The following is a 14,352-nucleotide window of genomic DNA, read 5'->3' as shown; positions in this document are numbered from 1 at the left end:
ATATTTAGTTTATGTAAAAGTTAAAAACATATTTAGATAAGTACGTTGTTTAAATATCGTTAATCTTTTGCATGGTAACAAATATACAATGATCGTTTTGCAGTTTTTAAGCGATAGCGGTATACCTATAGGTGTTAAATCCAAATATCAGAGTTTAATTTAGTTTTAGTTTTAGTTTGGACTATTGCACGTATATAACCTACACGTAACTATTTTAGAATGACAAAGACACCTCGTCCCATTCCGTCTTGTCTTGTTTCATCTCGTCTCTACTCGTAAATTTTTTATGTCCCATTCTCTTTTAAATAATTAACTAATAGACAATTTTTCTCGTCTAAAAGTTTTGGATAAGAACATAACTAAATTTTGTATTTTCTCACATTTTTTACATATCATTTATTTTCTTCTGCAATAGAAGATTTGTTAATAGTAAATAAATTAAAAAAAAATACTTATTAATATTCAATTTTGCATAAAGATATATAGTAATACAATATAGTCAACCAATTGTAATTATTGAAATTTATAGTTTTAAATACTTATTTTAGGGTAATTACTATTTAGAAATACAAATATAAGTTCAAATTTCTTTGCTTCTTATTTGTTTTTTAAAAATAAATTCTAATATTTTTTCTTAAACAACAAATGTAATCCATGAAATAGTTTAGTTTCATAAATATATACCATTTTTTATGATTACAAAATATATTAGTTACATAAGATCTTTTAAAAGATACTTCTTGCATATCTTGTGTTATAGAGAGTATTTACAAATAAGTTAATTTTAGATATATTTTATATATCCATTAAAATAAATTTGAATTGATTTTTATTAATTTTGCATATCTTATATATTAATTAATTTTATATTATTAAGGCTATAATGAATACTTTACTATTTTAAAATACCTTTTAAAGTAATTTGATTTTTATTTTAAATTGTTTTTAAAATTAAACTGGATTTATTTATTTGTTCCTAAAACTGTGAGAAAAAATATGAACAAATATTAACTGTAATTTCCTTTTCTTTTCTTTTTCGTTTTTCTTAAAATATTTATAAAGAATCATAAATTTAGATTTGATTTATTATATATTTAAATGTATTCTGATGTATATGGTTTCTTTAGTTAAATATTCTAACCGATTAAGATTTAGGCAAGATTATGGTTGATTTAATACATAATAAATATATTTGAGAGACAATCATGTCAACTAATCGGCTATTAAACGACCTGCGCGCGTATCCGACTTAATTTGAAAGGTTAGAGATTTTTATTTTAATAGTATACTAATGTGTGAAAAACTATTGATTATTAATCTTTTTATTTTAAAACTATTAAAACAAAGTCATGATCCAAAAGTTAGTCCATAAGTACTCCTGCTCTAATAGTATAGATGGTCTAAAATACGTTGTGTCCAATAATGAGCATATCTATTATATATGGTCCTGCTCGGATGCCACACAACAAGTAAAGCCATAAAAAGAAAAAAAGAGAGTAAAACACAAATTATACAAAGTTACAAACAACATATAGAGGTGCCTCTCTGAAGCAAGTATGGAACTTCTTCTCTAATTCTGGCTTAAAGGACAATTTAAAGAATTAGAAAAACCTCTCTCTAAAAACCTCTCTCTCTTGCTTTCCCTCCGACGTCGGCCTCACGCCGATTGTCGGAAATTTCTCCATGGGTCCGAAGAAAAAGAAAAAGAATGTCAGGGGAGTTATCCCAGGCTCCTCTAAGTTTGCTAGAGTCGATGCTCATGTGGCTGCTGGCATCTGCAAGCCCCCCCCCCTTTGCCTCGGCTTCTCGAGGGACAATGGTTGTCGTCTGGCTCTCCGGCTGACCATTCTTCCTCACCCCCACCTGAGGCAACTCAGCTGGCTCCAGATCTCTGTTTGGACAATGCTTCGATTTCTGTGGCAATTGTAGATCTTAGATCTACGACTGAGATATCCACCTCTCCTCCCATTGTTGTAGGTTCATCCTCCGGGGAAGTTAGGCCGGAAGCTTCGGTACCCTCTCCGTTAGTTACAAAGCAGCGACCTGTTGAAGCAGCTCCTCTCGTCATTGTTGAAGGTACAACCTCCGATGTAATTGCGACAGATGTGTCCGCGCCTCCAGCCACCGTTGAAGGTTCAGCCTCCGGGGTCGATAAACCACCGTGTAAGTACTCTGCAGTGGCTCGACATTCTTCATGTCTAGAAGAAATTGGTACACCCACTCAATATATTTCAGGAGCACCGTTTGTGTTCTTTCCTGATGAGAATATTCAAGCTGCCAAACTTGAATTCAAGGATTTCGTTTTTGCTCAATTCCACGGACCACCTCCGGCGATGGGAAGAGTGATTGGAGTAGTTAACGCAATCTGGGCTCGAACTGGACCTCGAATCTTCGTCCATAAAATTGGTGATGGTACAATTCTCCTCAAAGTGACAAGCCCACAGGTCCGAGAAGCAATCCTTGCTCGCAATATGTGGAGTATTGTGGGTCATCCGATGTGGAGTATTGCGACTTCAACCCTGACACACCACCAATCTCATTTGCTCTTGTGACAGTGGAATTTCGTGGAGTGCCTTACCTTCTGTTTAATAAAGAAAGCTTGGGAAGGATTGCAACTGCGGTTGGCAAACCGGTTGCTCTTGCCCCAGAAACTGCAAGGAAGGAAAATTTTTAAGTTGCCAAGGTTCCTGTCCGAGTCAACCTTTCGAAAGAACTGCCTACAAGGGTGGTTTCCGGTTTCAGTGATGGTCGTGAGATCGACATTTGTGTATCTTACCCGTGGCTGCCCCCAAAGTGTGCCACCTGTGATCAGTTTGGCCACCAGGCTACTCTTTGCAGGTGCAACACTCCTTCCAATTCAGGGAGAAAGGTGGCTACAAGATCTACTAGTAGAAGGGGTAGACCCTCTCGTCGAGAATGAATATCTTGTAAAGCGCATCTGTCGCGTGAGGGACGGTCTAGAACAGTGGCTAGTACTCGCTGGAAAATGGTCATGGTGACTCCTACAAAAGAACCATCGGACAAGCTTCATGTCGCAGATCATATTTCCCATTCAGAGGCACTGATGGAATCATTGCAAGCTCAAGCTGAGGGACCGTTAACGCCTGTTGTCTCAGGTTCTAGCGAGGTTGTAAAGGAAGCTGAGCCACCATTCATACTGGTGACTCGTAGGAAGACTGGTCGTAAGGCCGCTTCCGTACACTAACTACCCATTATCATGTATTTTGTATGGAACATAAGAGGGTTGGATAGCAGCTCCAGACAGACTATGACGAAGGATTAGATTAATATCCGTAAACCTCTTTTTGGTGCGTTTTTGGAAACACACATTCGGGAAGTAAACGTTAGGAGAATTGCAAGTGTCATTCCTGTTGACTGGAAATTTTTTGGGAACCTTGAACATCACAACTCGGCCATATTGTGGTGGTTTAGGATCCGGCTATATCTTTGGTGGTTTATCACGCTTCGGCTCAAATGATAACATGCGGTGTTTTCATACCTGTGGAAAATGTTAACCTCACAGTTTCTTTTGTGTATGGATTTAACCTGGTGGAGCAGTGAGGTTCTTTGTGGGAGGAGTTGGTTCATCTCAATCACACTACTCCGGTCTCCTGTCACCCATGGGCAGTACTAGGAGATTTTAACCAGATTTTGCGTCCTTCTCAGCACTCTGACTACCAAATTCGGGACATTGATACAGCTGGAATGGAGGAGATGAACCTAACGATTCAAGAAGCTGAACTGTTTGAGGCACAAGCCAAGGGACTTTCGTACTCGTGGTGGAACAGCAGCGAGGGGCATACAATTTCCAAGAGGATCGATCATGCGTTGATTAACCAGCAATGGGCAAGTCTCTTTCCGGATGCTTTTGCTGAATACCTGGACCCCCATCAATCAGATCACACTCCCATATGGTTTATGGTTCCCTCGCTTAGGCGGTTTACGGTAAGGCCTTTTCAGTTTTATCAACATGTGGTGGACCACCCTGATTATGCAGAGGAGGTCAGACAAGCCTGGAGCTGTGGTTCCGTGCCTGGATCCAGACAATTTAAAGTGGCAAAATCTCTTAAGGCTTTGAAACCTATTCTGAGAAGGCTAAATAAGAGTCACTTCAGTGGCATCACAGTGAGGGTCAAGGCAGAGGCGTCTAGGTTAGCTGATCTTCATAGGACTATCCTTACCAACCCCACGCCAGAGCTTGCAAGGGAGGAACATATTGTTAGGACGAAGTGGAAATTTCTTAGTAATGCTGAGGTGAAGTTCTACCGCCAGCGATCTCGTTTAAAGTGGATGCATTTGGGAGACAGGAACACGACTTTCTTCCACAAGACTGTAACGGCAAGACTGAATAAGAATCACATACATTTTTTCCAAGATCAAAGTGGTAGAAGGATTGTCCATCTGTCGGAGATAAAGTCTCATGCTGCTTCTTACTTTCAGGAGGTTCTTGGGACCACTTCATTACCTCAGTCTCCCTGCTCCATTGATGATCTAGCTGATCTCCTCCCATTCAGATGTTCAGAGGATCAGAGGCAGTTTTTGACAGCAATAGTCACTGAGGAGGAGATAACCTAAACTGTCTTTGCTCTGCCCCTAGACAAATGCCCTGGGCCTGATGGCTACTCTGTGGAGTTTTTTAGAGCTTCTTGGAATGTAGTGGGTGTGGTTATTGTGCTAGCTGTCCAAGAGTTCTTCCGCAATGGTAGGCTGCTTAATGACTTTAACACTACGAAAATTGCCCTTATCCCGAAGTTTCCTGAGGCATGCAAGCTAGGTGATTACAGACCGATTAGTTGTTGCAATTTGGTGTACAAGATTATCTCAAAAATAATTGCTAATCGGCTCAAACCCATACTGCAAGATTGTGTCTCACCAAACGAGGCTGCTTTTCTTAAAGGTCGGCTCCTTGGAGAGAATGTCCTCCTGGCATCCGAATTAATAAGGCAGTATAACCAAGCTTCTTGCTCCCCTAGTTGCCTGTTAAAAGTTGACAATAAAAAGGCTTTCGACACGGTCTGTTGGGATTTTGTGCTAAAACTATTGGAAGCTCAGGACTTTCCTCCCATGTTTCGAAGCTGGATAAGGGAGTGCATCTCCTCACCAAGGTTTTCAGTAGCTATTAATGGGGAGCTGGCAGGGTTCTTTGAAGGCAGGAAGGGGTTGCGGCAAGGAGATCCCTTATCTCCTTACCTTTTCATAATGGCGATGGAGGCATTATCTAAGCTGTTGGAGAAAGCAGTGGATCAGAGTAGAATTGAGCTACACCCTAAATGTGACAACCCTCGAATCACTCATCTCCTGTTCGCTGATGATCTTCTAGTCTTCTCCAATGGTTCTAGGCAATCTTTGTCTGCGATCTCCGAGGTAATGAACGAGTTTAAAGGAATGTCAGGACTGGAAATGAACCCAGAAAAATATGAAGTTTTCTTTGGAGGATATACGGATCAAGAAGCTAATGACATGATTGTCTTCGCTGGAATCAAGCTGGGCTCCTTTCCCACACGGTATCTTGGACTCCCACTAAATCCGACTAGGATATCCTCTGCTAACCTGCAGCCCTTCCTTGAGAGAATTACAAGCAAGCTACACTCTTGGACTGCAAAATTTCTATCCTTCGCTGGTAAAATCAGGATTGTCTCTTCGGTCATATATGGTATGGTCAACTTCTGAAGTAGTGTGTTCGTATTGCCGAAATGTTTCTATGCCAAGGTGGATTCGCTATGCTCTGCTTTTCTGTGGAAAAACAAGATAGGTTCTGCTTCTGGTGCTAGAGTGGCTTGGAAGGACATTTGCAAACCTAAAGAAGAGGATGGTCTTGGTATTCGCTTACTTGAGTAATTTGCTGTTGTGTTTAGACTGAAGCAAGTATGGAACTTCTTCTCTAATTCTGGCTCTCTTTGGGTTGCTTGGTTAAATGGGCACATTTTTCTCAGGAAGAGCTATTGGTTAACTTCAGAGGCCAACCGGTTTTCTAAAACGGTGAATAGCATGTTGCAACTGAAACCCACCATCATAGAGTTTCTTAGATGTGAAGTAGGAGATGGTTGCTCTGCTTCTTTCTGGTTCGATTCTTGGACGGACTTTGGTCAACTCATAACCTTTATTGGGGCATGTGGACCACAAATCCTACGCATAAGAAAGGACGCAAAGGTTAGCGAGGCGACGAGGGCTGGTAATTGGGCTTTGCCGGCGGCCCAATCTGACAACTCTCAAGCTTTACTTGTGGCGCTAACTGACCACCCACCACCAGCACCAACCAGAGGCCAAGACGTTTTCCTGTGGCAAAATGCTTCAGGTATTTTTCTCCCATCCTTCTCTTCAAAGGAAACATGGGAGCAGCTAAGATTTCATAACACTTTGGTCCCTTGGTCTGAAGTGATATGGTTTAAAGAGCATGTGCCCCGCTATTCCTTTATTATCTGGCTGGCGATGTTGAACCGTTTACCTACAAGAGATAGATTAAGGCGATGGGGCATGAACATCCCTGCCACTTGTGTTCTATGCTCAAATGGGGAAGAAAACCACAATCATCTCTTCTTCGAGTGTTCATTCTCATCGGGCATTTGGAGCTTTTTTGCGGAAAAGTTCCTTCCCAATCCCCCCGTCACCTTAACAGCAGCCCCTTCTTGGATCCTCCACAACACTCTACCGCACCAACGCAAAATCAAGACCATCCTCAAGCTCCTCTTGCAATCGGTGGTTTACCACCTATGGAAGGAGCACCAACGCTAGGATCTTCTCTACCACTGAGACAACAACCGCAGCTCTTCGACTCACCATTGACAGTACGATGCGCACCCGGCTTCTTTCTCTTCAGGGACCCATCTTGCATTCTCCTTCTCTCCTTCTTGTCTACTTTAGTAATATATATTATCCCTTATAAGTAAGTCATTTTGTAGTTTGTCTGTTATTCCTGTGATAATGGGTTAGTTGGAACTTTTGTAATGTAGGATGTAATAGCTTTGGAATGAAATCTTCACATTTTACCAAAAAAAAAAAAAAAACATATAGAGGTGCCAATTGGACCGTCCATGGACCATCGAGCGTATCCAGACAATTATGGTTGGACGGTTTATAGTAGACAATGGTCCAAAAAATTACGTTTGTTTCCAATAAATGAGCATATCTATATTTGTGGTCCTGCTCGGATGCCAAACAAGGAAAGCTATGAATTAGGAAAGACACATATTTTAACATTTTTTTTAAGCCTTTCAAAAATTGATAAAATAATGACATAGAAAGAACTTATGATATATGGAAATTAATATATAAGATTTAATATAGCACAAATGTGTGGCTATATTGTTTCTCTTTTGTGAAATTTGACTGTTTTCATCTAAATAAGAAACTAGGTTACGGTAAAGAATAACAACGAACGAGTCTAAAGGTTTTATATACAGACTGAGAAAAAAAAAAATTTGTGTAAAACCGGAACTTAAAGGAGATAGATTACTTAAATTAGATAAGTTTGAATGTGAGGTACATTAAATTTTTAGAAAAGTATATATCGGAATATACTTAGTAGTTTCTTTTTCTTTTTACTTTTAAAACACCATCAATTATTCATTCATAAAATCTACGATGAAGAAGACATTCCAACTATTACTCACCATTCTAACTTTCTTCATCATTCTTGAGCTAGGTTTGTATTTACAGTTAATATGCACCTTAATATATTACATATACATTTTTCAACATAAACTAATAATGAATATCATAATATTTCTTTAAAGTAACCTTCTTTCAACTATACAATTTCTTTAAAACATCAAATCAATTTTTTATATTATGAAAAATATTTTGTTAAAAATATAACTATCATAATATGAACTGATTAAATAAACTTCCATTCTTTTTTTATTAGTTATTTAGCTTTGTTTTGCATGAAAATAAGTTTCAAAATTAAAAAATTTCTTTCTAATTAAATCTATATGATATTTTCCTGTTACATATACATATAACTCTTATATTTTTAGTTCTTATGTTAAATTTTATCTAGATTAATTAATGTATTACAAAAAATTATATTTGATATATTAAACTTTGTTACACAAAACTCCTTAAAACTAAATACTACACAAAACAGGAGTATTGGGGAATATGCAACAAGCCAACAAAGAAGACCAGAACAATGCTATGTTAATATTCCAAACAAATCCGGAAAATGCGTTCCTGCAGAATGTAAAGCTGCGTGTACGAAGATGCACAAGGTCAGTGCAAGTATTTGCCTACCTCCTGGGACGTGCCACTGCTATTATTTTTGCTCTTAATTTATTTTTATGACAAAACTTGAGTTATATTGTATTCAATCAGAAAATAACTAATAAAAATACTGATATATACTTATAATATACCTTGTAATATGGGTGTTTAACCAGTGGTTGAGTAAAATATAGTATATTTTTACAATAGAAATAGTTACATTGGGGTGAAACGAATATAAAGATTTTGATTTCTACACCACAACGATTGAGAAATTTAAAGATTTTCCAAATTCCCTATAGATGGAGCTCTCCAAGCTATTACAACTTTGGAGATTTATTAGCTTAAGATTACAAACTTCTGCACTTCATTGATTCTAACTAGTTCTTTAGAATCAAGAAAACTGATTTTTCTTATAAAAGCTCTGGATTAAACAAAAAATGAAGAAGCAGAAAACCTAAATTACATACGCTTTTATTCATAAATGTAAGACTGTCTCCTCTCCAAAGTTTGCAAAAGGATTATTTCCAGTGACGAATTCCTAGCTCAAAAGACCTTTTTAAAGATCGAGTCGTGGAAGACGTTTCATGACTAAAGCTACAAATTGATACTCCGGAATGCTACAGGGTTAACAACAAAGCTCAAGCCAGTCACATCTAGGGAACATGGATCAAGAAGGTTCCACGTAACCTATAAAGCTTATCAAATGACAAATATATACAACCAATAACATGTGAGCTTGGTCTCATTATTTATAGCATAAATCCTTTAGACTGATTTTTCACAATTCATCACGGATAAATGTGACGAGTACCATCACAGTAAGTCCGCCATCGAATCATACTTTGAATTTTTAGTTATCACCTCTCGCATGTATAGTACGTTAGATAACACTTTGTGACTTGAATTCAATTTGTCAGTCTAATAACACTTCAGGGCTTAAATGTCGAGTTATCACCTTGTGTATACAATAATTCCAAGTAATTAACATCAAGATATAACACCAAAATATCGAGGTCTAATACGAATTAAGAAAAAATAGCATCATTGTTTTTAACTCTTTTTTTTTTTACGTCAACATTTATTATGTATTGCAAATTATGAGAACGTTGCATAGACGATTCTACCCTGTTGTGCATGCCTTATGTATTGTAGTGTAGTCACAATCATTGTGGACTTGTCACGTAGCACAAAAACACTCTCTTTTAAAATGTAGATGATTTGAATACCATATTGTTAGAACTGGAATAATAATTTCTTATCAAAGATTCATCAGTTATTTATAATCATAGTTGATATGTAAAATTAATTGAAAAGATTTACATATGGAATTCATAGGCTTGAAACATTAACAATAATATCTTACTAGTAAAATCCTTAGGAGAGACATCAAATTGGGTTTGCTTTTGTAGATGTTTTCACACGTTGTCTCTGATAAATATAGGAGAGACATTAGATTATTTAACAGAAAAGCATCATCCTCGTTGGTCCTTAAATCCCCTCAAAGCAAAGCATTACTCTCCCTCTTTACAAAAATATATATTCTTCACTTTCTTGACATTGGAACATAAAGCTGTAAAAAAATGCATATAAAAGAGAAGAACTATACAGAAGGCGATCACAACAGTTAGGCAAAGTTAAGGAATAACCCAACTTCAAAGAAAACAACTTATAAGAAATAGTTTCATCATTGGTATATAAAGAAATCGCTTAGATACTGTCTTACATATCAACATAATACAAAATCTTCTTATTCCAAATTCAAACCAAGATAATCAAGAGATGGAGAGAATTTCTGAACATGCTATCGCTAATCGCATCTACGATGACTTCGAGCCGCTTTCGAATTGGAAAACTGAACAGGGATTTGAAGCTCTCACTGTTTACCTTCCAGGTTTGGTTGCTCAACAAACTCTAGCATTTTTTTAGTCGTAATTTTTTGGTTTATTAACCAGTTCTTGATCAATTGTGTAACGTTCTTGAAATAAACAGGGTTTAGGAAAGAGCAACTTAAGGTACAAATAACCACCACGAGGAAGCTTAGAGTGATGGGAGATCGTCCATCAGGAGCCAACAAATGGATCCGTTTCCGCAAGGAGTTTCCTATTCCGCCAAACGTCGACGTCGACTCTGTCTCTGCCAAATTTGAAGGCGCAAATCTCGTTGTGAGGCTTCCTAGACCTGAGCCAATGGGGAAACAAGATTCACCTAGTAGTGGTACAACCGCAAAACCTCCTCTTGTTCCTAAGGATAACTACAAGCCTCCTAGCCCAGCAGCGAAGGAAAAGGCTCAACCGTCAAAGGAAGCAAGAGAGAAAGAAGCGGAACTAGAAAAACAAGCCGAAAAGGTTCAATCGCCAAAGCCAGGAAGAGAGAATGAAGAAGCTCTTAAAGCTGCAGCGAAGGAAGGAACACTTAACCAAGACTATAGAAGTAAAGTGAATGCATACAAGGAGAATCTTGGAGGATATGTGGCACTGTTAAAGAATAACAGAACAGCACTTACGGCTGGTTTGGTTATTCCCGCGGCTGCGGTTCTGTTGCTATCTCTTGGGTTCTATGCCGGCCAAATGTTTACTTCTTACTAACCTATTTGCATAATTCTCAATGAAAGATAAAATGTATTAAAATTTGCTAATACCACAAATCATACTAATAAACAAAAACACCTCCTGCATCATGTTGTTCTGAAACATCATTAAATAGTTTCCAATAAAACACATTTTCCAAAAACAAACTCACCTAAGACAAGGCAGCTACAACTTAATCAGCTTATCTATCAATTGTCTGGTTCTTTTGTAGTCTTACCTCCAACTCTTTCCACTGAGTCATGCAAAGAAAATGGTCATGAAAATTTCCATGTTCTTTGAGCCTAGTCGAAAGATTTCTCCAGTCATTGTACCCCGTTGTTGCCAAGTTACCACCGCCTTTTTTCTCAGGCCTGAACAACTTACAGCAAAAGCAGAAAACTTTACCTAAAGATTCAGAGTAAACCAACCACCGACGATCTTGTTTTTCTCCATTGACCAATTCTCTTGTGTAGAAAGCTTGCGAGAAATGCCTACCGATACCATCCTTAGGAAACTGGTAATCAGTCGATAGCCTTGTCGTTGGACCGTTTTTCACCAATAAATCTCTCATCTTCATATCAACGTTTCCCCAGTTTCCAGGATCAGAGACATCTTCACTTATATGAATCTTCTTCTCTTCACTTCCCTCGCCTTGAATCAGAACCTGTTTTTGCTCATCATTGTCTTTACCTTCATCAAAATGTTCAGGAACAACGTTGCTCTGACCAATAACATCTTCACATATATGTGTCTTCTTCTCTTCACTTCCCTCGCCTCGAATCAGAACCTGTTTTTGCTCATCAAAGTGTTCAGGAACAACGTTGATCTGACTCTGACCAATAACATCTTCTTCACTGTCGCATTTTCGAGACTCCACTAGTACTGTTTCAGAATTTTCGGGTTTCTTCTTGACAAACTTAAGAATAGCATTGGCTTGGGACTTCAAAAACTTTTGCAGCTTCTTTCTCTTTTTCCTTTTTAAAGCTCCAGATGGCTCTTTTCTCATACTCAATGGTGGCATTTCCTATTGTTTCTACATATAAACAACAGAAATGTATTCATAAAGACAATTAAAAAACAAAATCTAACTACTGTTACTACTAACAGTACAACAAGCTTATTAATTATTCTACATCTCACACAAATCAATAAAGGGCGTTGCAATTGAATATATTTGGCTGCAGCATATGATCAATATTCTCTAATTCACACAAATGTATTCATAAAGACATTAACAACAAAATCTAATTCTTAACTCTAAAGCCATCAATGATTGAAAATGTAACAGTAGAAGCGTATTCCTTTATTATATTATATATATTCTCATACAAATCAACAACGGTGTTGAAAATTGATTACATTTGGCTGCAGCATCTCTAATATTAAACATCGCAGTAAAGAATGAATCTTACTTACCCGAGCAGAAGATGAAATGAATTCACTGCATCAGTCGTCACCACAGAGAATCTACTTTGTTCGTCGTTTAGGGTTTCAGATTTTTCTTTTAATATTTTTGGTCTTTTTATGGTAAAATCCTCTTGACTACATACATAAATATGGTTGTTATAAAAAAAGCGTAACAGATTTAGCTTTTATAACTTGGGCCTCTTCGGTGTGTTGTGGCCCAGTCTTGTTAGTATATGTTACCCACAAGAAACTAGAGGTGAGTACTTCAAGTTATTTTTTCTTTTTGGATGTTAGAGGTTCTCCAACAGGGCCTCTTACCAGGCCTCTTATGTTAAAATTGAGCAAAAAATAAATCAAAAACAAAGAAAAGAATAAGAGGCAGTTCTAATTTCGGATCAATAAGAAGCACCTCTTATTGATACGTGTCAGCGTCTTGATTGTTGATGTTTTGATACTTAAAAAAAAAATTATACCAATTCTTTTTTTTCTTCTTCTCTCTCTCTTTTCCGATAATATATATCTGCAAGGCAAACACATAGATCGACCATCAGTTTGATTTTGGGAATTAGGGTTTGAATTACTGTTTAGTTAAGGTGCTAATCCGACCAAAGTGAAGGAGCACCGTAACGGTGGCTGAGAGAGCATAGTGATCGGTGAGTGTGGCGGCCAAGATGATGAAGGTTTCGGATCAACGGAAGTCCCGGTGGAGATGGAGGTGTGTTGCTGTTCTTCCCTCTCTTATGTATTTTGAAAAATATAATGGTAATGAAAATTATTGAGCATAGCAGAAACATCATACTCATTATTTGCATGTCTGGATTCTTGTAAAATATGATGGTATTGGATTTTTCTTATATTGAACATGATTCCAAGTTTCAATTTAGAAAATTTACAGTGAATTGAGTTGATTATTATTTTTGGCTACTACTGGGGATTTTGTGTGTTGTCTAATTGGGTTTTATGGTTTGATGATTTCGAATTCAGGATGATGTTTTTTTTTTTTTAATGTATTGTTATAGAATTTATAACAATAGTTATAAATTAGGTGATTGTTATAGAATTTATATAAGACCGTGTCTTTCACTATGTAAATTAGGTGACTTGGTGAAATTAGAAAAGGAAAAAATTCTTGCTTTAGCTGATCGAGATTGGGGTTTGATGTGGATGAAGTCTTTTTTAAAACTGATATGTTTTTGTTTATGGATGAATGAGCAAAAAGCGTGGGAAGTAGTGCAATCTCCATTTAAGAATTTGATGATGATGGGTTTCATGATGTGGATGGCTGGAAACACAGTCCATCTATTTAGCATTGGTATTACATTCTCTGCTCTTTGGCAGCCTATCAGCGCTCTCCAGAGTGTTGGAAAGAGTAAGAACCTTCTTTACATTACTATTATTCATCTTAGCCTTATATGCAATTTGACGTCATATACTCACAAGTCTCACATTAGTCAGCCCACAATGGTATGTACCTATACAAGCCAAGTTCTCTACGGTAGTAAGTATTTAGTCTCTCTTCCAACTACTCGAACTCTCTAACCTGTTCTGGTTTATAATGTTTTGTGGTTTCTTATGTAGGTTGCTAGCTGGGGTGGTGATCTTTTGGACCGTGTGGCATTCTATCACTCTCTCTTGCTCCAAGAGATAACCATGAAGCTCCGGTTCAGTTTGCTCTTGAAAGTGGGATTCCTGCGATTCTTCGCATAATCTCTACGCAACGCCTCCCCTTCCCTTGGGATGCATTTGATATGGCTCATTGCTCGAGAGTCTTATTCCCTGGACATAATTTGGTAAGTAGCTCAAAAACTATAAGAAATGTATTGACTACTTCATAGTGATATCTACTAATGCATCTGAGTTCTTGTGATTGGTGTATAATCCATTTATCTCAACTCATTAAAAATGTGATCACTGATCTTGCAGGTGGATCTATTCGACTCCTCCTGATTCAATCAATTGCATCAGACAGAGAGAACAGAGTGCACAGATCTTTCTTCGTTTGATGATGATACGAGAAGTAGAAAAGTTGGAATAGAGATGAAGAGACAGAATAGGAGAGCATTGGGTGTGGTGATTAACCAGAATCTCGTTGGTTCAAAAGCTTATCCTTGCGTTGTTAACAAGAGAAGAGGCTTCTCTCAACTCAACCCTCTCTCTCTCAAAATATTTTTTT

The 14,352-nt window shown here is 37.5% G+C and overlaps 2 protein-coding genes, 1 long non-coding RNA gene and 2 pseudogenes across 6 annotated transcripts; 4 read left to right on the top strand and 1 right to left on the bottom strand.

Moving 5' to 3' along the window:
• The first annotated feature begins 5,963 nt into the window (after positions 1 to 5,963).
• On the top strand, positions 5,964 to 6,883 carry LOC109125509 (uncharacterized; annotated as a pseudogene).
• Positions 6,884 to 7,581: 698 nt separating this feature from the next.
• LOC109125508 (putative defensin-like protein 146 pseudogene) lies at positions 7,582 to 8,294 on the top strand (annotated as a pseudogene).
• Positions 8,295 to 9,786: 1,492 nt separating this feature from the next.
• On the top strand, positions 9,787 to 10,939 carry LOC104703536 (uncharacterized). Its single transcript, XM_010419561.3, has 2 exons — positions 9,787 to 10,096; positions 10,195 to 10,939. The coding sequence occupies exons 1-2, from the start codon at positions 9,985 to 9,987 to the stop codon at positions 10,788 to 10,790; spliced, it is 708 nt and encodes a 235-aa protein (XP_010417863.1). The 5' UTR covers positions 9,787 to 9,984; the 3' UTR covers positions 10,791 to 10,939.
• Positions 10,809 to 12,319, bottom strand: LOC104703537 (uncharacterized). 2 transcript variants are annotated; one of them, XM_010419562.3, is made up of 2 exons: positions 12,189 to 12,319; positions 10,809 to 11,805 (listed from the first exon to the last, which is right to left on the bottom strand). In XM_010419562.3, the coding sequence occupies exon 2, from the start codon at positions 11,791 to 11,793 to the stop codon at positions 10,975 to 10,977; it is 819 nt and encodes a 272-aa protein (XP_010417864.2). In that variant the 5' UTR covers positions 11,794 to 11,805; positions 12,189 to 12,319; the 3' UTR covers positions 10,809 to 10,974. The 2 variants fall into 2 exon arrangements, with proteins under 2 accessions (XP_010417864.2, XP_087316037.1); XM_087459911.1 differs by having other exon boundaries at positions 12,185 to 12,298.
• Positions 12,320 to 12,586: 267 nt separating this feature from the next.
• Positions 12,587 to 14,311, top strand: LOC104703535 (uncharacterized). 3 transcript variants are annotated; one of them, XR_015562611.1, is made up of 5 exons: positions 12,587 to 12,894; positions 13,399 to 13,548; positions 13,635 to 13,677; positions 13,758 to 13,969; positions 14,103 to 14,311. It is a non-coding gene; the product is annotated as an uncharacterized LOC104703535 (long non-coding RNA). The 3 variants fall into 3 exon arrangements; XR_015562612.1 differs by having other exon boundaries at positions 12,607 to 12,894; positions 13,631 to 13,677; XR_015562613.1 differs by lacking the exon at positions 13,635 to 13,677 and having other exon boundaries at positions 12,610 to 12,894.
• Positions 14,312 to 14,352: the final 41 nt, after the last annotated feature.

The sequence above is a fragment of the Camelina sativa genome, chromosome 7, assembly GCF_030686135.1.
Source record: "Camelina sativa cultivar CO46 ecotype springtype chromosome 7, ASM3068613v1".
Taxonomy (NCBI): Eukaryota; Viridiplantae; Streptophyta; class Magnoliopsida; order Brassicales; family Brassicaceae; genus Camelina; species Camelina sativa.
The sequence above is the reverse complement of the archived record's forward strand: the minus strand, read 5'-3'. Positions and strand labels throughout refer to the sequence as shown.